We start from the raw sequence: 25,717 nt of genomic DNA on the forward strand, positions 1-25,717 counted from the left end.
CATGGGATTCTCTAGGCAAGAATACTGGAGTGGGTTGCCATTTCCTTCTCCAGGGGATCTTCCCGACCCAGGGATCGAAGCCAGGTCTCCCGCATTGCAGGCAGATGCTTTACCCTCTGAGCCACCAGGGAAGCCAGTAAGCCTTTGCATAGGTTCAAATTGCTATTCCCATCCTTCAGCATGAGAATTCAGAACAGAGTAAAGCCCATCCCTGCAAAATACCATTAAAGATTTTTGTTAGTTGAGTTGAATAAGGAACCCCAGCCCAGCCCAGAATTCATGTGCTGAAGCCCTAGTGCCTAGTGTGATGGTATTTGGAGATAGGGCCTTAGGAAATTATGTTTATATGAGGTCAAGAGGATGGTACAGTTCTTGTGGGAGTAATGCCCTCATAAGGAATGTGGTATTGTGTGTATACCAAGAAAAGGCCATGTGAGCTGAGTGAGAAGGCATCTGTCTACAATCCAGGAAATGGACCTTTTCCAAATCTGCCAGCACTTGCTACTGGGGTTTCTCAGCCTCTATAACTGTGAGAAATAAATTGTTGTTTAAGCCACTCAGTCTATGGTATTTTGTTATAGTAGCCCAAACAAAGACAGTCCCCTTCCTGCTTATTTCTACCCTAGCCAGTTAAATGTGAGGTAACCTGGTCAGATGTTTAACTCCGAGCTCCCAGATACAGTAAGACAAGTGGAAGTGAAAGTCACTCAGTTGTGTCCCACTCTTTGTGGCCCCATGGACTATACAGTCTGAGGAATTCTCCAGGTCAGAATGCTGGAGGGGGTAGCTCTTCCCTTCTCCAGGGGATCTTCCCAACCCAGGGATCGAACCCAGGTCTCCCACACTGCAGGCGGATTCTTTACCAGCTGAGCCACAGGGGAGGCCCAACAATACTAGAGTGGGTAGCCTATCCCTTCTCCAGGGGATCTTTGCGACCCAGGGATGAAATGGGTCTCCTGCGTTGCAGTAAGACAAAGCCACTTCCATCAGAACAGTGTAAAAATAGAAAAAGCCACAGAAGAGGAAACTAGATGGACAACCAACATTTGAAAAGCTCATCCTCACAAATAACCAAGGAAATGCCAGATGTCCATCTGGTTTCCTCTTCTGTGGATTTTCTGTTTATATACTGTTAACCTACTTTTTCTATATATGTTTTTTGAATTTACAAGAGTTCTAGTTCAAATGAAGAAATGGCTAACCACTCCAATATTCTTACCTGAAGAATCCCATGGACAGGAGCCTGGTGGGCTACAGTCCATAGGGTTGAAAAGAGTCAGACATAATTGAAGTGACTTAGCAGCAGCAGCTAGTTCAACTGACTTTAGCAGAGTTCCTACTAAATCTAGAGTTCATAATAATGCACAAGATAGATCTAGAAGGTTCAAATCTGACTAAAGTTTGGTCAAGTAAAGACTCAGAATTATCATAGAACTATTGGCATTGGAGCAAAGCAAGACCTTGAGGTTAATTAAACTAATATGGTATTAATGACCCAATTCAGAGACTGCTGGATGCAAACTATACATTTTTATTAGCAGTCCAAAAGGATGCCCCAGGTAGCAAGGGTTGGTAGTGGAGCAGTGGTCTCATGAAGATGCAAGCAAGGTGATGTTAATAAATTATTGACTCCACAGGGTTTTGGCCATATCCATTGAGTTAACAGAACAAAACCCTGGGGAATGGCAGCTATTTTTTAAAATTATACCCTCTCTAAAGCCCTTCACATGCACACTGGGGGCCTCATACAGCCAGTCATCTAGCAAGACAGTACCCTGACCTTTGTCCCACCCAACTACCAGGAGCTATTAGGCCCAAGCCCTTCGTGGATATATGCTAGATTCCTGCAAAGAGGGGCCTCTATAGCTCCACATTCCACTAGTATCCACAGTGGTGCCCCGACTCCCTTTAAATGTCTGTCAGCTTCTGCTCATCTAACTGCCTGGTCATGTCTGGGGACTGGGCAACCCAGCAAACTTCTCTGCCATCCAGTGGTCTTTCATGAAGTATGAACCTCTCCCTTTTCAAGTCTGTCCTTCCTTAGGTACACTGCCTCAGTGCTAAAGACCCCTAAAAATCCTTTTCATCTTAACAGTATAGCTCTATATAGTTACTATCACTGCTTAATGATTCCTTATATTAAGCTTCCCTGTTTAAATTACTGTGTAGTTTCCTGTCTTCTGGTTAAACACAGACTGCCCTGGCCCTGCTTCTGCTGTGGACTCTGCCTGTCTTCAGAGGGTACAGCATGCATTTGCCTAGGCCACACTATGGGAGTGGGGATTAAGAGTCTGTTTTTGCCATTGTCAAGGTTCACCAGGTCACTCTCTTTATTTCTGGAATCCAGTCCGAAATACCGTTGGACTCCCACACAGACCAGCCTCCAGTTTGCATTTATCTACAATAAAGGTTAGCCTCCATGTGTCTAAACTCCTTGTCCTAAATTTCCATTGAACAACAATTCATGGGAGGAAATAGGGTGATATAGACTTTGCCTCTTCAGAAGCCCTAGCACACAATGTCACATGCACACTGATATATAAATATTTCAGACTATCCTATGCTATTATGATCTTGTCTTACAGTAATTTCCATAAATAAATAGCTTTTAGAAGGAGAAAAATCCAAACTTGCCACAACATGATCTATAAGAATAAATAAGAAAACAATGCTCACTCTCCAGACTAAGGGGACTTAATACCTCGACCCAAGACAGTTGGAACTTGGAAGAAGATTCTGTTAGGCAGTAGTGAGATGGGCAGAATTGGAAGTGTCATGAGAGAGGGCTGCAAATGATTAGTACGCACTTCCTGTGATACTCAACCCACCATCCCAGTGGTCATATCCACATTTTACTCACTCACTGAGCCCCCTTGGAGATTAAGAATTCAGTGATTAAGACAGATTAAGAAGCCAGTGGAGGACTTCCCTGGTGGTACAGTGGAAAAGAATCCGCCTGCCAATACAGGGGACACGGGTTCAATCCCTGGTCCTGGAAGATTACACATGCCTCAGAGCAACTAAGCCTGTGCACCACAACTAGCGAGCCTGTGCCTAGAGCCTTGCTCCACAAGAGAATCCACCACAATGAGAAAGCTGTGCACCAGAATGAAGAGTAGTCCCTGCTCACAGCAAGTAGAGAGAAAAGCCCACACAGAGCAATGAAGACCCAAAATAATTTTATTTTATATACCAAAAATAAAATTAATTTTTTAAAAAAGAAGCAGTGGAGATTTGGGTTCAAGATGTTAACACAAGAGGCTCTTCAATATACCACCTCCCATAGACACTCCAAATCTACAGCTACCTGTAGAATAAATACTTCTGAAAGAAATCCAGAAATTAGCTGAGAGACTTTTATGAAAGAAATCTAGAAAGTAGCTGAGTGACTCCTACATATCAGGAAAAAGAAAAAATCCACAGTGAAACAGGTAGTAAAGTCTGAGACACAAACTTGCCATAAACCCCAACCCTGGCACTGCGACTCATCAATCAGGAGAGAACCCAACTCCTAGCTTTTCCCTGAGGAGTAAAGGATTTGGACCATGTATTTGGCACCCTAACTTTTAAGAATCCCAGCTGGGAGACAGGCCCCCCAAATATCTATCTCTGAAATTCAATGTCCATGAGACCCACAAGGTTATAGTGAGCTGGGAAACTTTTCTTAACTGTCTCATGAAGAAGTACTGTGGCTATTCTCCCAGGGCTTGGCAGCAGACTAATTTTGTCTTTTAACCTTCATGCTAGATTTATAAGTGATCAACCCACTACCATTACACCACCATTCTGAACTTACCTAAATATTTACCTTTACCAGTGATATTTATATTTTTATATGTTTTCCTGTTACTAATTAGCACCCTTTCTATCATCTTAAAGAAGTCAGTCAGACAGAAGCTTTTAAAGGATGCAAATACACCTCTTTTGGGGGAAGACTAGGAAAGATAGGTGTTTCTGTCTGCTCCCTGTACTAATAACCCCTGAAGGAACAGCCCGTTAAGAACTGTTTTGTGTTTGCTACCATGCCATTGAACCCATGAACACAAGCCCCACTGGCCACCAGAGTCAGGCTATAAGGACTGTGTCCTCTGGTCAGCAGCCACCATCCCGGGCTGTCAGACTTTTGCACAAGCTCCTTTCATGAAGACTCCAGCAAGCCGTGTAGGGGCAGAAAGAAAGTGAAGTCGCTCAGTTGTGTCCGACTCTTGGCAACCCCATGGACTGTAGCCTACCAGACTCCTCTGTCCAGCGGATTTTCCAGGCAATAGTACTAGAGTGGATTGCCATTTCCTTCTCCAGGGGATCTTCCCGACCCAGGGATCGAACCCGGGTCTCCCACATTGTGGACAGATGCTTTACCTTCTGAGCCACCAGGAAAGTGCAGGGGCAGAGGGAGAGTGTAAGGATGGGGCCACCTGGTGAGCTAGTCTCTAGGGAGAGTTGTACCCTCTGGATATGTGTTAAATGAGAAGCATGCCCCTGAAGCCACAGCTTTTTTTTTTTCTTTTCCCTTTTTCTTAGGCAGCACTGTGCAACATATGGGATCTTTTTTTCTTAAAATAACTTTAACGTATCTTTATATTTTAAAAGATGAAAAAGGTAGGGATATTACAGTGATATTCTCTTACTTTTTTCCCCTTCATGTGGGATCTTAATTCCCTAACCAGGGATCAAACCCACACCCCATGCATTGGGTCTGCAGAGTCTTAACCACTGGAGAACTAGGGAAGTCCCAGGCCACAGCTTTTGAGATGAGCAAGTAAGTGTCTTTCACAGAAAGACAGGAGTTTCAAATAAACAATGTCACAACTCCAGAATTAGAAGAACAAATTAATTAAGCCCAGGAGGAAGGAAATTATAATAAAGACAGAGTAAAGAGCCCCCCTTCCCCAAAATAGGGGGGGTCAACAAAATCAAGAGCCGTTTTTTTTTTTTTTTAAGCAAAACTGATAAAACAAGCTAGATAAAGAAAAATAGAGAAAAGACTCCTGGAAAATTCTACCAAACATTTAAAGAAATAATGTCAATATTTCTCAAACTCCTCCCAAAAATTGAGAAGAAATATTTTGAACAAATTCCAGGAGATAGTGAAGGAGAGAGGAGGCTAGTGTGCTGCAGTCCCTGCGGTCGCAAAGAGTCGGACAGGACTTAGCCAGTGAACAATTCACTTCTCTTCTGTTTTCAATGGCCGATACTGCCCATCAAATTTTATTTCTTAGTCCAACACTTCACAAATCAGCTCTTTGACCCCAGGGTCTGGGCTGTAAGCAAGAGCAAACACTCTACTTAAAAAAGAAGAAAGGAAAATAGTCCCTTTCAAACTGACTTTCTAAAGAAAGCGCTTTTATTTCTAACCCATAATCGGTAATTTGTTTTACATGAAAGTCAAGCTTTAAATCATTTATTAGCTCAGTTGCTGCTAAGTCACTTCAGTCGTGTCCGACTCTGTGCGACCCCACAGACGGCAGCCCATCAGGCTCCCCCGTCCCTGGGATTCTCCAGGCAAGAACATTGGAGTGGATTGCCATTTCCTTCTCCAATGCATGAAAGTGAAAAGTGAAAGTGAAGTCGCTCAGTTGTGTCCGACTCTTAGTGACCCCATGGACTGCAGCCTACCAGGTTCCTGTCCATGGGATCTTCCAGGCAAGAGTACTGGAGTGGGTTGCCATTGCCTTAGCTCAGTAACGTAACCTTTTTTCCATCAAACCTTAACAATAACCACAAAAATACTTCAAGGAAAATCTACCCTTCTTGTTAGCCGTTTTACAATGAGGCTCAGAGATTATTTTCCAAGATACGATCATACACACGGTAATACTCAATGAAATTATGTTACATAGACACACAAAATCCTGAATCCAGTTTCTCCCTCTCCCTACTATCACCACACACAGTCATAGGCCCCCGAGTTTTCATTACTTGCCTCCTGTAAAGTGGCCTCCCCTTCTCCTCACTCTCCAAACCACACAGAAATCAGTTAGGTAGCACAGAATAACATCAGCCCCCTTCCCAGCAGCAGAAATTCCTCCCCGTTTCACGTTTAGGATTCCTCCGCCTTCAACCTCCCCGATTGCGTTGCAGATTCCCGGTACCCCTTCCCTTCGGCCTCCCAGACTAGTTTTGGGTCTCACAAGTTCAGGTCCCACAATTCCTCTACACTGAGGAACCCCTAAACCAAACTCATGGCCGAACAAAGGCCAAAACGGCGACCCAGGAAGCTTGCGCATGCCTTGGGCAGTGACACTCCCAGAAGTCTCCGCGGTGCGACCAGGCGCAGGCTAAGACCAATTTCAAATGGTCCATTCACCGCTAGCTTTTCCTGCTTCCTAACTACATTTCCCAGAAGGCTCGGCTGTGCTATTTCTCCCCGCTTGCGGTCTAGTTCTTTTCTTCCAGAGCCTGTTCAACTCCCGGGGATAGTAAGACAATCCATTTTTAAACGTTTCACAGTGGGCTTTCTTGGGAGTCACGGCCCGAGGCTAAGCCAGGCTCTGTGAGGCCTCCGGTGGGCGGTTTGATGAGGGGGATGCAACCCTTTAGGCGGAGCTGCAGCTGATTTCTGCTAGAAATCCGGTTGACCGGTAGCCATCTTGTCAGCCACAGGGATGTCTCTGACTACACTTCCCAGAGGACTCCTCGACAAGAACGTGATTCTCGCGTGAGTTCAGCCTCAAAGTCACGCGCTGGCGGGACCCTCAGGTCCGCACCAGCTAGTGTTACCTTGTTGTGGAAGGTTCAGCTTTTTAGGAAGCTTGGGAGACCTGAGGTGGGGAACCAGAGAAGAGGGCGGGGCCGGAGCTTAGGCCTTGTACCGCTCGCTAAGAGGTGGGTTGGAAACTGTGTGATTGTGTTTGCGTTGGTGTAAGTGATGAATGACCACGTGATTGTGTCTGGCTCTTCCGGTAATGAGCGTGTGTGGGGTTCCAGTGATAACCGTTTGCTTAACTGTCTGAGAACCTGTGACTGTGCCGATGTGACGGGATGCGTCCTGGTCATGTGCGTGTAATCACTTGCGGCATTGTATGTGGGGATGTGAGTAGCTTTTGACTCGGTGAATGTGATAGCGTTTGTCCCCTTAGAGGGGTGTGATTGTGCGACTGTGGGCTGCAGATACCTGTGGGGTACCTGTGGATACTGTGTGATTTATCTGTGCTGAGTGTGATTGTGAGTGTACGGCCATGTGCAGGTGTGCAGTACCCGTGACAGTGCCGGTGTGACTGTCCTCTTGCGAAAAGTGTGACTGTGCTATGTGACCCTGGGTATGCGGCCCTGTGTTTGGGTTGTGGGTTATCTCTAGCTGTATGACACCCTGATGGTTTAAATTTGTGTGATTATGTTTGTGTGACTGGAAAATTGTATGAAATTTTTTCACTTATGTATATATATCTCTTTAAGCTTTATACAGTAGTTTTCCCCTATTTTAAAACTTTATATGAATGCCCTATACTGTCTTTTATCTCTTACTCTATTTGTTCAACTGTGTTTTTGAGAATTACCCATATTATATTTTAATAGTTGTTCATTTGTTTTCTTTGCTATGTTCCATCCATTAAACTATTATTCATCCCTTCTAGTAATGATGGACATTTGCGTTATTTCTAGCTTTTTACTTTATAGACTGTGCTGCCATGAACATTCTTTTACATAGGTTATCATGCACGAGTTTACCTACCAATGGAGTTCTAGGAGTGCTAGGTCATGTATCTTCCACTTTCCCAATAGTGCCAAGATATTTACCAAAGTGAGTGTCATGTTTATACTTTATATACGTGTATCAAACATCTCATTGCTCCATGTCCCTACCAAAACATGGTTCTGATAGTTTTTTTAAAACATTTTTATGATATATAGCATATATACAGTAAAGTGCACAAATCTTAAGTATATGGCCATAAAACAGTTTCCTGCTGCTGCTGCTGCTGCTGCTAAGTCCTTTCAGTCGTGTCGGACTCTGGGTGACCCCATAGATGGCAGCCCATGAGGCTCCCCCATCCCTGGGATTTTCCAGGCAAGAACACTGGAGTGGGTTGCCATTTCCTTCTCTAATGCATGAAAGTGAAAAGTGAAAGTGAAGTCGCTCAGCTGTGTCCGACTCTTAGCGACCCCATGGACTGCGGCCCACCACGCCCCTCCATCCATGGGATTTTCCAGGCAAGAGTGCCGGAGTGCTAGATCATCATAAAGAATTTTGCCAGCACCCCAGAAGATTCCCTCATGCCCTTCCCAGATATTCCTCTCCCAACATCAGTATTCAGAATTCTATACCCATTAATTAATTTGATCCATTCATGAATTTCATATTTAAATGGAATTATACACCATGTATTCCTTTGTGTCTGGTTTCTTTTGTTCCACATTATGTCTGTGAAGCTCATCTATGTTGTTGAGTGTAATTGTACTTAGTTCTCATTACATTTGGGGGTATATTACAATTTATTAAATCCACTGTTCAGTTACTCAGTCATCTCTGACTCTTTGCGACCCCGTGGACTGCAGGACGCCAGGCTTCCCTGTCCATTACCAACTCCCAGAGCCTGCTCAAACTCATGTCCATCTAGTTGGTGATGCCATCCAACCATCTCATCCACTGTCGTCCCCTTCTCCTCCTGCCTTCAATCTTTCCCAGCATCAGGGTCTTTTCCAGTGAGTCAGTTTTTCACCTCAGATTGCCAAATTATTGGAGCTTCAGCTTCATTATCAGTCCCTCCAATGAATATTCAGGATTGATTTCCTTTAGGATTGACTGGTTTGATCTCCTTGCAGTCCAAGGGATTCTCAAGAGTCTTCAGCACCACAGTTCAAAAGCATCAGTTCTTCAGCACTCAGCTTTGTTTATGGTCCAACTTTCATATCCATACATGACTACTGGAAACATCATAGCTTTGATTAGATGGACCTTTGTCAGCAAAATAATGTATCTGCTTTTTAAAATGCTGTCTAGGTTTGTCATAGCTTTTCTTCCAGGGAGCAAAAGTCTTTTAATTTCATGGCTGCAGTCACCATCTGCAGTGATTTGTAGCCAAAGAAAAGAAAGTCTGTCACTGTTTCCGTTGTTTCCCCATCTATTTGTCATGAAGTGATGGGACCAGATGCCATGATCTTAGTATTTTGAATGTTGAGTTTTAAGCTAGCTTTTTCACTCTCCCCTTTAATTCCTCTTCTCTTTCTGCCATAAGGGTGATGTCATCTGCATATATGAGGTTATTGATATTTCTTCCGGCAGTCTTGATTCTAGCTTGTGCTTCATCCAGCCTGGCATTTTGCATGATGTACTCTGCATATACAAGTTAAATAAGCAGGGTGATAATATACAGCCTTGATGAACCCCTTTCCCAATTTGGAACCAGTCCGTTGTTCCATGTCTGGTTCTAACTGTTCCTTCTTGACCGGCATACAGATTTCTCAGGAGGCAGGTAAGGTGGTCTGGTATTCCCATCTCTTGAAGAATTTTCCACAGTTTGTTGTTATCCACACAGTCAACGACTTTGGTATAGTCAATAAAACAGAGGTAGATGTTTTTCTGGAACTCTCTTTCTTTTTATTGTGATCCAGTGGATGTTGGCAATTTGATCTCTGGTTCCTCTGCCTTTTCTAAATCCAGCTTGAGCATCTGGAAGTACTGTTGAAGCCTCTCTTGGAGAATTTTGAGCATTAATGTGCTAATGTGTGAGATGAGTGCAATTGTGCGGTAGTTTAAACATTCTTTGGCCTTGCCTTTCTTTGGGATTGGAATGAAAACTGACCTTTTCCAGTCCTGTGGACACTGCTGAGTTTTCCAAATTTTCTGGCATATTGAGTTTACAGCATCATCTTTTTAGGATTTGAAATAGCTCAGCTGAAATTTCTTCACCTCCACTAGCTTTGTTTGTAGTGATGCTTCCTAAGGCCCATTTGACCGCACTCCAGGATGTCTGGTTGTAGGTGAGTGAACACAGCATCGTGGTTATCTGGGTTGTTAAGATCTTTTTTGTATGGTTCTTCTGTGTATTCTTGCCACCTCTTCTTAATATCTTGTAGTTCTGTTAGGTCTGTACTTTTTCTGTCCTTTATTGTACCATCTTTGCATGAAATGTCCCCTTGGCATCTCTAATTTTCTGGAAGAGATCTCCAATCTTTGCCATTATATTGTTTTTCTCTATTTCTTTGCATTGATCACTGAGGAAGCAGATAAGTTCCTGCTGTTCTTTGGAACTCTGCATTCAGATGGATATATTTTTTCTTTTCTCCTTTGCCTTTAGCTTCTCTTCTTTTCTCAGCTATTTGTAAGGCCTCCTCAAACAGCCATTTTGCCTTTTTGCATTACCTTTTTTGGGGGATGGTTGATCACTGCCTCCCGTATGATGCCATGAACCTCCGTCCATAGTTCTTCAAGCACTCTATCAGATCTAATTCTTTGAATCTATTTGTCACTTCCACTGTATAATTGTAAGGGATTTGATTTAGGTCATACCTAAATGGTCTAGTGGTTTTCCCTAATTTCTTCAATTTAAGTCTGAATTTTGCAATAAGGAGTTCATGATCTGAGCCACAGTCAGCTCCTGGTCTTGTGTTTGCTTACTGTATAGAACTTCTCCATTTTTGGCTGCAAAGAATATAATCAGTCTGATGTCGGTATTGACCGTCTGATGATATCCATGTGTAGAGTCATCTCATGTGTTGTTGGAAGAGGGTGTTTGCTGTGACCAGTGTGTTCTCTTGGCAAAACTCTTAGCCTTTGCCCTGCTTCATTCTGTACTCCCGGTATTTCTTGACTTCCTGTTTTCGTCCCTGATTACACTGTTCACCCAGGGACATTTCATAGTTTCCAGTTTGTGGCTATTACAAATTGTGTTGCTGCTATGAACATTCTACTGTGGTTTTGATGAACACATAAATGCTCTTCTCGGGGCTTCCCTGTTGGCCTAGTGGTAAAGAATTTGCCTGCAATGCAGGAGATGCAGGTTCAATCCCTGGGTGGAAAGATCCCCTGGAGAAGGAAATGGCAACCTACTCCAATATTCTTGCCTTGGCAAATCCCATGGACAGAAGAACCTAGAGGGCTACAGTCAGTGGAGTCACAAAGAGTCAGACACGACTGAATAACTAAAGAACAACCAGGAGGATCCCACATGCCAGAGAGCAGCGAAGCCACAACTATAGAGCCTGTGCTCAAGACCCTGGCAGTCCCAACTGCTGAGCCCATGCACTGCAACTACTGAAACCCAAGCACCCTAGAGCCGCGCTCAGCAGCAGGGAAAGCCACTGCAGTAAGACTGTGCACTGCAACTAGACTGTAGCTCCCACTTGCTGCAACTAGAGAAAAGCCTGCGTAGAGCAAAGATCCAGCACAAACCAAGCTAACTAGATAATCATTAAAATAAATAAATGCTCGTCTCTTGAGTAAATATTTAGGAGTGGAATTGCTAGATCATTGGGTGACCCCCATGGAATGGAGCCCTCCAGCCTCCTCTGTGCATGGCTTTCTTCGGGCAGGAATAATGGTGTGGGTAGCCATTCCCTTCTCCAGGGGAATCTTCCTGACCCAGGTCTCCCACATTGCAGGCAGATTCTTTACCCTCTGAGCCATCAGGGAAATCCTGGATCATTGAGCAGGCATGTTTCGTTGATAACTACCAGTATTTTATATTGTACCAGTTTACACTGCATCCAGTAATGTATGAGAGTTTCAGTTGCTCTGCGTCATGTCTGTTATTTGAAATTATCAATCTTTTAACTATTCTGGTGGATATATAGCAGAGTTTCATCACAGTTTTTAATTTACTTTTCCCTGATGTGTTACGCTGTTTAGCCTCTTTTCCTATTTTTATTAGCCATTCAGCCATAACAGTTTTTAAAAGTGTCCTCTGGTCCTTTTAATTTTTTTTTCATTTTTAAGAAACTTTTGATTTTTATATTGTAAGCATAAGGCAAAGGATTCCAATACACGCTTCACTCAAGTGTCCACAGTACAATTAGGAGAACCAGGAGATTTACCCTGATACATGACTTTTGCTAATTTGCAGACTTTATTTAAATTTTGCTAATTGTCTTATCAGTGCCCTATTATGTTAAAGAATCCTATCTAAATGCCCAGATTGATTTAGTTGTCTTGTTTTATTAGTATTCCTCCCATCTGACATAGTTCTTTAGTCCTTTTTATCTTTTATGACTGTGACACTTTTGAAGAGCACTGGCCAGTTATTTTGTTGAATGTCTTTTTTAAAAAAAATTATTTATTTTAATTGGAGGCTAATTACTTTACAATATTGTAGTGGTTTTTGCCAAACATCAACGTGAATCAGCCATGGGTGCACATGTGTTCCCCATCCAGAACCCTCCTCCCACCTCCCTCCCCATCCCATCCTTCTGGGTCATCCCAGTGCAGCAGCCCTGAGCACTCTGTCTCATGCATCAGACCTGGACTGATGATCTGCTTCACATGATAATATCCACATTTCAATGCTACCCTCTCAAATCATCCCACCCTTACCTTCTCCCACAGAGTCCAAAAGACTGTTCTTTGCATCTGTGTCTCTTTTGCTGTCTCACATATAGGGTCATTTTTACCATCTTTCTAAATTCCATATATATGCATTAGTATACTGTATTGGTGTTTTTGTTTCTGGCTTACTTCACTCTGTATAATAGGCTCCAGTTTCATCTACCTCATTAGAACTGATTCAAATGCATTCTTTTTAATGGCTGAGTAGTATTCCATTGTGTATATGTACCATAACTTTCTTATCCACTTGTCTGCCAGTGGATATCTAGGTTGCTTCCATGTCCTGGCTATTGTAAATAGTGTTGTGATGAGCATTGGAGTACACATGTCTCTTTCAATTCTGGTTTCCTTGGTGTGTATGCCCAGCAGTGGGATTGCTGGGTCGTATGACAGTTCTATTTCCAGGACTATTTTAAGCACTCTCCACACTGTTCTCCATAGTGGATGTACTAGTTTGCATTCCCACCAACAATGTAAGAGGGTTCCTTTTTCTCCGCACCCTCTCCAGCATTTATTGTTTTGATAGCAGCCATTCTGACTGGCGTGAAATGGTACCTCATTGTGGTTTTAATTTGCATTTCTCTGATAATGAGTGATGTTGAGCATCTGTTCATGTATTTATTAGCCATCTGTATGTTTCTTTGGAGAAATGTCTGTTTAGTTCTTTGGCCTATTTTTTGAATGTCTTTAAATTTGAATTTGCTGTTTCCTCTTGGCTAAATTTAGACTATGCCTTTTTGGCAAAAAGATCACAGAAATAATTTCTTCTTCTCAATGTGTCATATCAGAAGCTATATCATATCTCATTACTAGTAGTGTTAACTTAGGTTACTTGGTTAGAGTGATTTCTCTCTGGTTTCTCCTTTGTAAAATTACTGCTTTTCCCCTTTTAATTAGTAAGTATCAGATGGTTTTTTAAAAAAATATTTATTTATTTGTTTGATTGTGCCAGGTCTTAGTTGTGGCATGTGAGATCTAGTTCTCTGATCAGGGATCAAAGCTGAGCCCCATGCATTGGGCAGATAGTCTTAGCCACTAGACCATCAGAGAAGTCCCTCATATGGTTTTTCTTTTTGATCCCTGGGTCAGGAAGATCCCCTGGAGAAGGGAATGGCAACTCACTCCAGTATTCTTGCCTGGAGAATTCCATGGACAGAGGAGCCTGGCGGGTTACAGTCCATGAGATCACAAGAGTCAGACATGACTTAGGACTAAACAAAAATAACAAATTGTCTTTTTAATGTCAATGGCATCTGTAAAGATATTCCCTTTCCTTACTGATTTCGTTCATTTGTATTATTCCTCTCTTTTTCATCGTGCTGTTGGTAATAGGTCTTTTATTTCCTTTCTCCTTGGTTTTCAACAGTTTGACTCTAACAATTTGCTTGGTTGTGGTTTTGCTTTTGTGTGTTTGCTTACCTTCTTGTATATTAGTCTTCTGTTTATTGAGCTTCTTGATACTCTCGTTAGGGTTTTTAATCAATTTATTCAAATATTAATTCCTGTCCAGTCTCTTTTCTTCTCTGAAACTCCACTTACATGTGTGGTGATCTTTTAACTGTCCCATATATCTTTTGCACTCATTTCTGTTATTTATTTATTATTTTCTCTTGTACTTCATGTATATATTTTTTGTTGGCTTGTCTGAGTTCAGTAATCCTGGTTTCTCAAAACCACGTAGTAACTTATTTATTTCTTAATTGGCTGAAATAGATAGTCAATTTGATTCTTTTTTATGGATTTCAGTTGTGTTTAGTTTCTTCATCTTATCATCCATCCACTTGCCTGTCTTCCTAGCTTGTCTTCAACATTTTAGTTGTAGCTATTATTACTTTAAATGTTTTGCCTACTCCAGTATCTAAATTGTCTTTGGTTCTGCGTGTTTTCTGTTTTTATCTCCTTGCATGTCTGGTAATCTTTAATTGTATGAGAGATATTGTGTCTAAAACAATCATGGGGGCCAAAGCCAGTCACTAACTACTTCTGCTTTCTTATTAAAGAAAAATTAAACTGCTTTTCAGGTCCCTATTATTAACAGATAAGTACAATTCCTAGCATACAGGAAATTTTCAGGATACTGCTGGAAATAATTTAAAACATTACATTTTTTGATTAAAAGATAGGTTTATTATTTAGATGAGTGCAAAATTCTCACAAATTTTAAGCTACTTAGAGTGCGAGACTCTTCTCTATAGTGTTATCTTTTGACAGTGCTCTTTGCCTCGGTGTGGTTGTGTTGCAAGCATACTGTGGTCTTGGCTACAGAGATCATTGGCTTTAAAAGAGAGGAGCAGATCCTCCAGATGGAAGAATTCAGCCTGGGAGGTTACCATCTAGGGGAAAAGATGAAGAGCGTTGGGAATGTGACAAGCATATGAAGCTATTGAGATGAGAAGTTTCCTGCCCATTCTGCTTGACAGGTACAACACCTGAGGAAGTCCCTTTATAATTAGGGAAAGGCCAGGAAGACAGACTAGAAAAAGGGAATTAAAGTGAGAAGTATAGGAGAAGGAATTCTTTTCAAATCTTTCTGGATAACTGTTGATTGTTTAGTGTCTAGCACAGTACCTGGTACATGATAGGCTGTGCAGTTGAGAAAAATACTAAGAACTTAGTAAATAATAATACTTAGGTTCAAGGAATGCTTTCAGGTTTTAAGGAAGAGGCATTTATGGATTACTTTGGGTTTCATGTCTGGAATTTGTTTACCTGTGGGGGGATGCAGTGAGTAACTAGGGGTAGTGGTAAAAGTAGCTATTAAATAATTGATACCGTGATACCATGAAATTATTTCCTGAGTGGCCAGTTTTACATAAAATTATTGACAATTGATGATCAAGGAGCTTGATGCATAGTGGAATGCTCACTGCCCCTTATACCTTTATAATGTTCAGTTTATTACATTCTTACAGCCTATAAAGAGACACAAATTTTCTTAAACATGTAGACATCGATCACAAATTCAGTTATCCCCCTAAAACAGTTTAGGCTTCTATTAGTAAAGGAAATAGACAGAATATACAGTTTTCACATACTTATAGTCAAAAGCTATTGTCAAGCAACAGTGATATGGATTTAGTCTGTTTCTCTATTATTTCTGTGATTTTACTTCCTCTCTGTTGTTATGCTGATTTTAATATTTTCCCCAAATTACTGTAAATTCTGTAAAATTACTTTGTTTGCTTTTTTTGGATTACAGTTTTCTTAAGTCAAGATTCATTAACCCCAAAAGTTTTCTCAAACTAGACAAGATTAGAGGATCTGGTTTATCAATCAGATGTTTCTTGGTCAGGACTTTGGACCTGATTGTACAATCCAAGATCACTGAAAATTGGTTTGACTGATGTATATCCAAATTAAAATGCATATGACCAGCTTTTAGGAATTAATCATTCAGAATTCATATACAGGTAAAATGATCCATTAATATGTACAAGGATATTTACTATAGCATTGTTTGTTATAGTGAAAGATAGGAAACAACCCAAATGATAATTGGCAGCAGATTGGTTGAATAAATTAAAGTGTATCCACTTAATAGAATCCAATGTAAGCAAAGAGAATTAATTATGTATCTTTGAACGTACTAGTTGGGATCTGGTCCAAGATACTTTTAAGTAAAAATAGCAGTGTGTTTAACAGTGTATGGGCTTCCCTGCTGGCTCAGTGGTAAAGAATCCTCCTGCCAATGCAAGAGACGCAGATTCAATCCCTGGGTCAAGAAGATCCCCTAGAGAAGGAAATGGCAACCCACTCTAATATTCTTCCCTGGGAAATCCCATTGGCAGAGGAGGCTGGAGGGGTACAGTCCATATGGACACAAAAGAAGACATGACTTAGTGACTAAACAATGCAACATAACAGTGTATATAATATGCTGCCATTCGTAATTTTTAAACTATATGTTTGTGTATATATGAGTATACATACAGGGCTTCCCTGGTGGCTCACCTGGTAAAGAATCTGCTTGAATCTATGTACAAGCTATATTCGCTAAGCTATATCAAGTGGTCCAAATCTGTCCTGCTGTAGTCAAGGCCTGAGGTTTCTGGAGTAGGGGTAATTAGAGATTTGCCCATTCTTTTCACAAATCCCTCCAGTGTTTGTGTGAAGTAAGCAGAGGGGAAATGATCATACTGGGAGCTGTGAGGCAAGTGGCATCTTATATAACTTCTTTCTGTCTTCTCCAGCTCTGCTTCTTTCCAAAAAAGGAGCCCAGGGAAGAACTGGTCCTTTTCTGCAAATATCAAAGCCATGGCTCAGGTGAGATGCTGTTTCTTTTTGCTCAGATAGAGTCATTTTTACCCCTAGTACATGTAAATATTTGCTTTCCTTATCACGATGCTTTTTGGTGTTTAAAAACAACAGCAGCCTTCAGACAGTTCACTTATACACAGTGTCAAAGTTCTCTTACTCTTGCTCTAAAGAAAAGGTCTCTAATAAGCCAATTCAAAAATTGCTCTCTTGGTAGAGATATTTATAGAAAAATATAAGTGGTTAGATAATCATTAAAAAAAGGAAACAATATCTGGTTAAAGATCTTTATACTCTTAGTTACAGGTAACTGTTCAAGGGCCAAGGGGTTAGATACCAAGTTTCTCTGAAGAAGTCTTAATCAAATTAAAACCCATTAGAAAATTGCTTATGGATTTCGTCATAAATCCTGATTTGTTCCCACATACTGTGAATTGCATAATATAAAAACAATCTGAGGTTTAGAAAAAAATTTTTTGCACTGGTTAACTTGGTCCCCCTTCAGGAACCTGACCCCTATTTCCTCCTAAAACGACCCAGTGCCCTCTACAGTTCCTTCTTTTAAATAACGTTTACAATCTCATTTAATAAGTCTTTGACCGTCTTCTGTCAGATTTGTGTCAGAAATCTTGGCAGAATAGAAATGTGTTTTCCATTAGTTAACGAATCTAATTTTCTTTGACAGTGATTGATGGGATGGAGATGGGTAGGATAATTAGGGCACCTCATAGGGAAAAGCCCTGATCATCTCCATAAACCTAGATTTTCCAGGAAGAAAATTTGTGCGATGGTTTTGTTTGATGTCATTCTTAATACACGGAAAGGTCTCTTAATGTATCAGCCCTTCAGGTTTGGGGGTATGATTGGTGGTTATAAAAGTCTGATGTCAAAGCTCTGACACCCCATGAGACCATCCATGATAAATAGACTTCAGTAATGCCATTGTGTGAAGCTGGATCATGCTCTGTCAATTTCCTGTAGCTTAGGAACAATGGGTATTTACATCAAGAAATGGGCAGTTTTAGGTAAAATTGGACCAACATTGGGAAGGTCATTAAAGATCACCTTCAGCCTCAATGTCTGAAAGCAGAGGAGAAGTCATTTATTTCCATATTACAAAACATTCAGTGAAAAAAAAATACTTATAAAAAGAATTTGTTTAACAAGAAATAACTCTTATTATATAGTTTATAATAGTGTGACATTGGAATGGCTCAGTCTTGAATTATATGCAAATTTAATTTTCTAAGATAAAATATTTTTTTAAATTATTTTATACATGTTCACAAGTAAAGTAGGGTATTTCATTCTGGCCCCACTACCAGTTCCATTCCCAAAGCTGCCTTAAATTCTTGAATATTGATTGTCAGATTTACTCATTATCTTTTGACTTCCTGCAAAGTGGAAAGGACATTATGCTCATATATTGCACCCTTCATTTCCTCTGATCCTGTTATTATATCACAATTTTTGGTTAAATCGATAGTGTACACATTGTCACAACTGCAAATATCCCTCACTACTGAGCCAGATTGTGGCTTTATTCTGTTACGGTCTGTCATTTTTCCTGGGGTTAGTTGCTTTTTCCCCTCATTTGCTTAGTTGTCCATGTATTTATACCCAAAATCTCTAGATCACTGCCACGTGCAAGTCAGTATGTTTTCCGTCTGATCAAATACATCAATTCCTTTTGAACATGGAAACTTCCATCCCTGTTCCCTTCTTCACCCTGCTCCCATTTTGTCTAGTTGCTCTCTAGGCCTGTTTCTCAAAGACTTCCCCTTTTTTCCCTGGGATTTTCCTTCTCTGTTTTCCTGTGTTAATTTACATATTTATTGAATCTCATGTCTTCTTCTTCTCTGGTTTACTCTCTGATTTTGGTAGAGCACAACCTCTGATAGTTTCCTGAGAAATTGTGCTTGAGTCTTTTCATGTCTGGGAGTTTCTTTTTTCAGTTGTCACAACAGAATGACGATTTGGTTATAGAATTCTAGGTCAGAATTTCTTTTCTTTTGGGTAGAGTGGCGTGCCATGGCAGCTTGTGAGATTTAGTGCCCCAACCAAGGATCGAACCTGTGCTCCCTGGTTCTGGGGGGCATTGGAAGCATGGAGTCTCAACCACTGGACTGCCAGGGACGTCCCCAGAATTTCTTCATCAGCATGTTGAAGAATTGTTCTTACTATTTCTTATTTTTAGTGGTTTTCTTAAGAACCCCATTGCCTCTGTGATTCTTGATGGCTTTTATCCAGCCTGCTCTCCTCTGGATGCTTTTAATGTCTTCTCTTTTCCCTTATTCTGAAATTATACTCTTAGCTGTTTTGGAAAAGAAACTCACATGTATTCATAACATAGCGTTTGCAAAGTGTTTGTATATACTACTTCATTGAATTGGGAAACTCATCTTGGCTGGATTTTATACCTCCCCAAACTTAGCTGGATAACAGAAGTGCCCAACTATCCACAGGTAGTTTTGCCTGGAGGAAACAGAATGACTTGGAAGCATAGTGATTCAGTCCTATTTATTTGTTTACAGTCCTCCAGAGGCATCCCATTCAGTTCCACTCTGTGTGCTTGCTATTTTCAATTCTTCTTTTATTTTTTTCTTCTCTCTTCCCTTCACAAAAACACATGTTTTTATTAATCAAACCTAATTTTTAAAAATTTAACATGGTTGTTGTTCCAGGAGTCAGTGATGTTCAGTGATGTGTCCATAGACTTCTCTCAGGAGGAGTGGGAATTCCTGAATGATGATCAGAGAGATTTATACAGAGATGTGATGTTGGAGAATTACAGCAACCTGGTTTCAATGGGTAAGGACATCCATAATAATTTAGATTCTGCCCTGAGAAGGTCTATTTCCTCTGGTGTTATACTCACCTACTTTTCAAGTAACCACTTGCGTTTCTATCTACATCCTATTCCCAGAGGAATGTTTTTAATCTTGTAGAGCTAGAAAGAGGAAGCTGCACTGAGTTGTGAGGAAAGTTTCAAGTGCTCTATAATGTTTCATAAATATGATGTATCTTCCTTTGACTCTTTCTTAATAATGAAAGGACTGGATTTGAATTCTGGGACATTCTCAACATAAACTTCTCCTTACTTCTTTTGTAAGCAGGACATTCTATTTCTAAACCAGATGTGATCTCCTTCTTGGAGCAAGGGAAGGAGCCCTGGTTGGTTGACAGAGAACTAACAAGAGACCAGTGGCCAGGTAAGTGAGGCATGGCAGGTGATGACCCAGTCAGTCAATGGAGAGATTGCACCTTTGAAATGCAGTCTGGGAAGCTTTCCTTAAAAACTTTAGGCCTGTTGTGCAAAAAGTAAGCCTTTTCAGCATGACCTTTCAAATGATCTTACCTTTTCCCCTTACTTAACACACTCCTCCTGCTCGTCTCCTCTAATGCTTCTGTCCCAATTCTAATGAGCCAGTGCCCTCCTCCACCTTCTCTAATAATACTTCTTTCTATGCATAATTTGAATGTACTTCCTTATCAGCTTCTCATCCTCTTTTGTACTTAGTCTTCAAAGAGCATCACTGTCTCCTCAAATACCATTTTTTTCTACATTACCAAAGACTCACTTCCTCTAGAGCTTATAAGATACAGTAGATACACTCATTGGTTCTTTCATACTTTTAATGAACATTTGCTGATTTTCTAATGTGTGTGAAGTACTCTGCTAGGTACAGAAAGATTAAAAAATGAGTAAGTGGGAATTCCCTGGCAATCCAGTGGTTAGGACTCTGTACTTCCACTGTAGAGGGCACAGGTTCAATCCTTAGGGAACTAAGATCCTGCAAGCCACTGGCGCAGCCAGAGAAAAAAAATAAAGAAAAAGCAGTTTCAGAGTTTATAGCTTACTGTTTATAACTCGTAAAATGTAGAAGCATGAGAGAGGTTAAAATAGGGAGCTCAGCAGAAAGGGGAGGCTAAAGAGGTAGAAGAGTGGTTGATCCACATAGCTGTCATAAGAGGAAGATTTGAGCATACATGTCATTGAGTTTAGAGTGCTTGAAAAAAGAATCTGTGCTTCCATTGAGATCTCAAGGCTAACAACGATATAGAAAAAAAGAAAAAAAAAAGCGTATTCCTTCATTCAGTATATGTTTTGTGTGATTAAAAAAAAATTTTTATTTTACACTGAAGCATAGTTGATTAACAATGTTGTGTTAGTTTCAGATGTACAGCAAAGTGATTCAGTTATACATATATGTGTGTCTATCTTTTTCAAATTCTTTTTCCATTTAGGTTATTACAAAATATTGAGCAGAGTTCCCTGTGTTGTATAGTAGGTCCTTGTTGGTTATCTGTTTTAAATATAGCAGTGTATACATACCAATCCCAAACTCCCAGTCCATCGCTCCTCCCTATCCTTCCCTCCTGGTGATCATGTCATTCTCTAAGCCTGTGAGTCTGTTTCCGTTTTGTATATTAAGTTCATTTGTATCATTTTGTTTTTCAGATTTCACATATAAGCAATATTATAGGAAATTTTGGCTTTTTTTGACTTACTTCACTTGGTATAATAATCCTCAGGTCCAGCCATGATACTACAAATAGCATTATTTTGTTCTCTTTAATGGCTGAGTAATATTCCATTGTATGTATGTATCATATCTTCGTTATCCGTTTATCTCTTGCTAGATCAGTAGATATATATTGAATACCTATTGCATGCCCAGCACTACTCTCAACACTTGAAATTAGAGCAGTGAGTAGAATATGCAGAATGTCTCTTCCCAGAGTTTACCCTCAGCTGCAGGGAGAGATACACAAATAAATGAATATATAATGGTAAGTGCTGAAAAGAGTAAGTGGAGAGGTGGAGATGCTATTTTTTGTGAGAGGGTACAAGAAACTTTCCAATAAGGTAACATTGGGACAGAGACCTGAAGAAGTATAGCTGTAAATCATTGTATGTGATTATTAGGAAGAACACCCCAGAGGAAGCAAAACATTGAAGGGCCTCAGGCAAGTATGCATTGGCTGTGTGTGGGGAGCAGCCAGGAGGCCTGGTGCTTCTTCTACCCCAGTTGTTATTCAGGTATTTTCAAATGCAAGAGCTCTCGTCACTTCACCCTTGCATAACCTCAATATGTAATTCTAAAAAACATGGACGTTGTCTCCCTTGCATAACTTGACTGCTTTGTCATCCCCAGTAACTTTTACACTGATTTCTTGGTACATCAGATTGTTTTAGTGTCATTCTACTGAGTACTAGTGAGAGGGGACATTTTCACCTTCATGGTGCTACTGTCTTTAACATGTTCACTACTATATTTTACACTTTTTATCTATTACTGCTCTAATTCTCCTCAGTCAATTTTTATGGACTTTATAAAATAAAAACATTATATACCCATTTCCATGGGGTGTTTTGTACTTCATAAATTTTAATTTGGATTGGCATATTTTTAAAAAATATTTATTTATTTATTTATTTGGCTGCGTCCAGTCTTAATTGCTGCACTCAGAATCTTGTTGCATCCTGTGGAATCTTATGTGTTTGCAGTCATCTCTTTTGTGATGATTACAATTTCTGATTTTAGAAAATTAACTGACCTCTACAAATTTCATAGATATCTTGTTCTTTAAAAAAAAAATTATTTTGCTATATTTTAAAATAATTTTATTAATTAATTATTTTTGGCTATGCTGGGTCTTCATTGCTGCTCAGGCTTTTCTCTAGTTGTGGCTAGCGGGGGCTACCCACTGGTTGCGGTGCTCAGGCTTCTCATTGCAGTGGCTTTTCTTGTTGCAGAGCACAGGCTCCAGGGCTTGCAGGTTTCAGTGGTTGTGGCACACAGGCTTCGTTGTTCTGCAGCATTGTGGGATCTTCCAGGATCAAGGATCAGACCTGTGTCTCCTGCTTTGGCAGACAGATTCTTTACCACTGAGCCACCAGGGAAGCCTCTCTGCTGGGTTTTTTTTTTTTTTGCTAAAGTGATTTTAATCTATAGATGAAAGACTCTTTAAATAATACTCAGAATACATTACAAACTTGGTTTTAAATTATATTTGAGTCTAGAACAGGACTCACTCACAATGATTCCAGAACACAAGGTGGAAGTGCAACAGTTAGGTGATGACTTCTTAATTGTTCAAGGGGGTAAAGATCCTCTTCAAATATGGTTGGAAATTAATCTCTAAGAGTTATTCTCCTTTATAGACTACAATATTATTGTCGGTTTCATATACTTTTACTTTATAAAGAACTCCCACAGGGAGAAATTTCTGGAGGTTTTCCCAGATATTTACGGCTACATTTTCTGTTGTGCTTACAATGTCTGCAAAATACGGCACATCTAGATCCAGATTCTTATGATCAAGGGGCTTCATAATCGCCTCCTTTATAATTGTGCCCATGGCCATTTGGGTTGTTGCACTTCCCAAATAATTTCAAGTTTTCTTCATTACTAACAGATTTGCTGTGGAGGTGGTAGGTCGCGCTGAAGGAGATGGGGCGCGACACACGGCCGCCGGCAGGGGCCCGACCCTGCCTGGTCATGGCTCTACAAGCCCATGGCCCAGCCGGCGTCCTCACCCCTTGGCCCTGGCGTCCTCACCCCTCAGCCCGCCGCCAGCCTGGATGGGCGGAGCCCCCTCTGCTGTTTCTAACAGCATCTAAATCCATTTTAAAGTTCTTTTACAGTAAACTATAAATTGAGAGTCCAACTCAATCCCCCCTCCCCTGCTCCTAATGGCTTATTTTAGCACCATTTATTCAACAGCTGCTTATGTCATCACTGTTTTGTCTGCCTGTTCGTTGGAAGTTCTGGTTTATGTTAATACTTTGTATTTCAGGGACTCTTTCTATTTCTTTGCTCCAACTATACACTTGTACCTTCAGAGACAGATATGCCCAGCAGGCAGTGTAATATATTTTAATTCTTTTTATTGAAAATTATCTCAAATACAGAAAGGTAACAAACTATAGGTAGACATTCAAACAGTTATAAAATGAACTCACATGGAAACATCACTCAGATTTTAAGAACTTAAAACACTATCAGCACATCTATGTCCATAGTTCTTTGTGTCCCCTTTTGCTTTTACCAAGTAAGAGAGCCACCACAATATAGTTCAGTTTTGAGTTTGAATTTTATATACATAGAATCGTACTATATATACTTTTATGTTGTTTTTTATTAATCATTTTGCTGTTAAGATTCATACATATTATTTCTTATAGTCAGAGTTGATTTATTCAATTATACCAATATACTACAGTTTATTTTTCAGTTCTACTTTTCATAGAGAGTTAGGTTGTTTCCACTTTTTGACAGTTAAAAATTGCTAGTATGAACATTTTCTGTGTGATTTGAATAGTAGAGAAATGAATGGATCACATGGCATCATATCTTTAGTTGTCCAGTTTTCAACTTTTTTTAAGTTCTCAGGTTTTGTTTTAGTACTCTTATTTATTTTTGCCTGTGCTGGGTCTTCATTGATTTGTGCAGGTTTTCTCCAGTTGTGGTGAGCAAGGGCTACTTTTCATTGTGATATGTGGGCTTCTTATTGCAGTGGCTTCTAGAAAGCATGGGCTTAAGTAGCTGCAGCTCCTGGGCCCCTGGAGCGCAGACTCAGTAGTTGTGATGCATGGGCTTAGCTTTTCTGCAGCACATGGAATCTTCCCTGACCAGGGATTAAACCCATGTCCCCTGCATTGGCAGGTGGATTCCTATCCACTGTGCCACCAGAGAAGTTCTCCACTTTTCTTTAATGCTTATACTAGATTACAGTCCCACCAGCAGTATATAGGAGCTCCCACTGTTGCATATGCTTCCTAATGTATTGTCAAACTTAGATTCTTATCAATTGCTGAGCATATATAGTGATACTTCAGTGTAGTTTTAGTTTGCATTTCCCTTTTTACTGATGAGCTTGAAGACATTTTCATATCATTATTGGTTTTTTGAAATTCTTCTTTAGCTAATTGCCTGTTCAAGTCTTTCTTACCTGGTTTTCTGTTGGATTGCCTGTGTTTAATGTTTAATGATGTGTAAGAGTTCTTTATATATTTTGCTTATTGAGTGTATTCCATGTTCTAAAAATTGCTAATGTCTTCTTCCACTCTGGGTTATCTTTTAGTGCTCTTTATGGTTTCTTTTTGTGAACAGAAGTTCTTAATTTTGGTCAGATTTATCAGTCTTCTGTTTTGGGCTTCACACTTACTTGGTCTTATGTAGGAAATTCTTCCTTGGTCTATTTCTGAATCTGATTTATAATACATAAACAGAATCACACTATGTGTACTTTTTGTCCTGTTTAAACAAATTGTTATTATTGTGAAGATACTCTTTTATGTTTTCTTCTTGATGTCTGATTGTTTTTCTTTATAAACTTTTCCTCTAAGGGACTAAATTTTTACTGTAATACATTGAGGTGTGGTTACCTTTATTTCTTCATATTTTGTTTCTGGTTGTATTTTTAAATCCAAGAATTTATATCTTTTTCTGGTGAGAGGAAATCCTTGGCAGTCATCTCTTTAAACATTACCTTGCTACCATTTCCTCTTTTCTCTCTTGAGCTCCTATTAAACAGGTAATAAAACATCTGGATCACCTCTGATGTTTTAAATTCTTCATCTCTTTTTCTATTTATGCTGCTTTTACATAGAATTCCTTACTTTGATACTACTCTACATAAGATAGATAATCAACAAGGACCTACTGTATACTGCAAGGAATTGTACTCAGTATTATGTGACAACCTATATAAGAAAAGAATCTAAAAAATAATGAATAGATGTATACATACATCTATGTATACATTTTGCTGAGTCACTTTGCTGTACACCTGAAATTAACACAACATTGTAAATCAACTACAATAAAATCAAAATGTAAAAAAATGCAGATGAGAGCAAAAAAAAAAATTCCTTGCACCAATTTGTATTGATTCACTAATATATTCTTCAGTTATGACCTTTTGACTCTTCAATTTATCCACTAAGTTTTTAATTTTAAAAAATAGTATAGT

The 25,717-nt window shown here is 40.0% G+C and overlaps 1 protein-coding gene across 7 annotated transcripts in view; it reads left to right on the forward strand.

Annotated features, from left to right (window-relative positions):
• Positions 6,333 to 25,717, forward strand: part of LOC102191363 (zinc finger protein 14 homolog) — an 86,078-nt gene continuing 66,693 nt past the window's right edge. For 2 of the 7 annotated variants that reach the window (XM_018063346.1, XM_005692345.3), the window contains exons 1-5: positions 6,333 to 6,825; positions 14,747 to 14,901; positions 16,672 to 16,744; positions 19,420 to 19,546; positions 19,849 to 19,947. In XM_018063346.1, coding sequence (XP_017918835.1) covers positions 14,870 to 14,901; positions 16,672 to 16,744; positions 19,420 to 19,546; positions 19,849 to 19,947 — 331 coding nt within the window. In that variant the 5' untranslated portion in view covers positions 6,333 to 6,825; positions 14,747 to 14,869. Of the gene's footprint in view, positions 6,826 to 6,877; positions 6,997 to 14,746; positions 14,902 to 16,671; positions 16,745 to 19,419; positions 19,547 to 19,848; positions 19,948 to 25,717 lie in introns of those variants that run through there. The other 5 variants (XM_005692346.3, XM_018063345.1, XM_018063342.1 and 2 more) reach the window with 5 other exon arrangements.

This window comes from Capra hircus, chromosome 18 (assembly GCF_001704415.2).
Source record: "Capra hircus breed San Clemente chromosome 18, ASM170441v1, whole genome shotgun sequence".
NCBI classification, from domain to species: Eukaryota; Metazoa; Chordata; class Mammalia; order Artiodactyla; family Bovidae; genus Capra; species Capra hircus.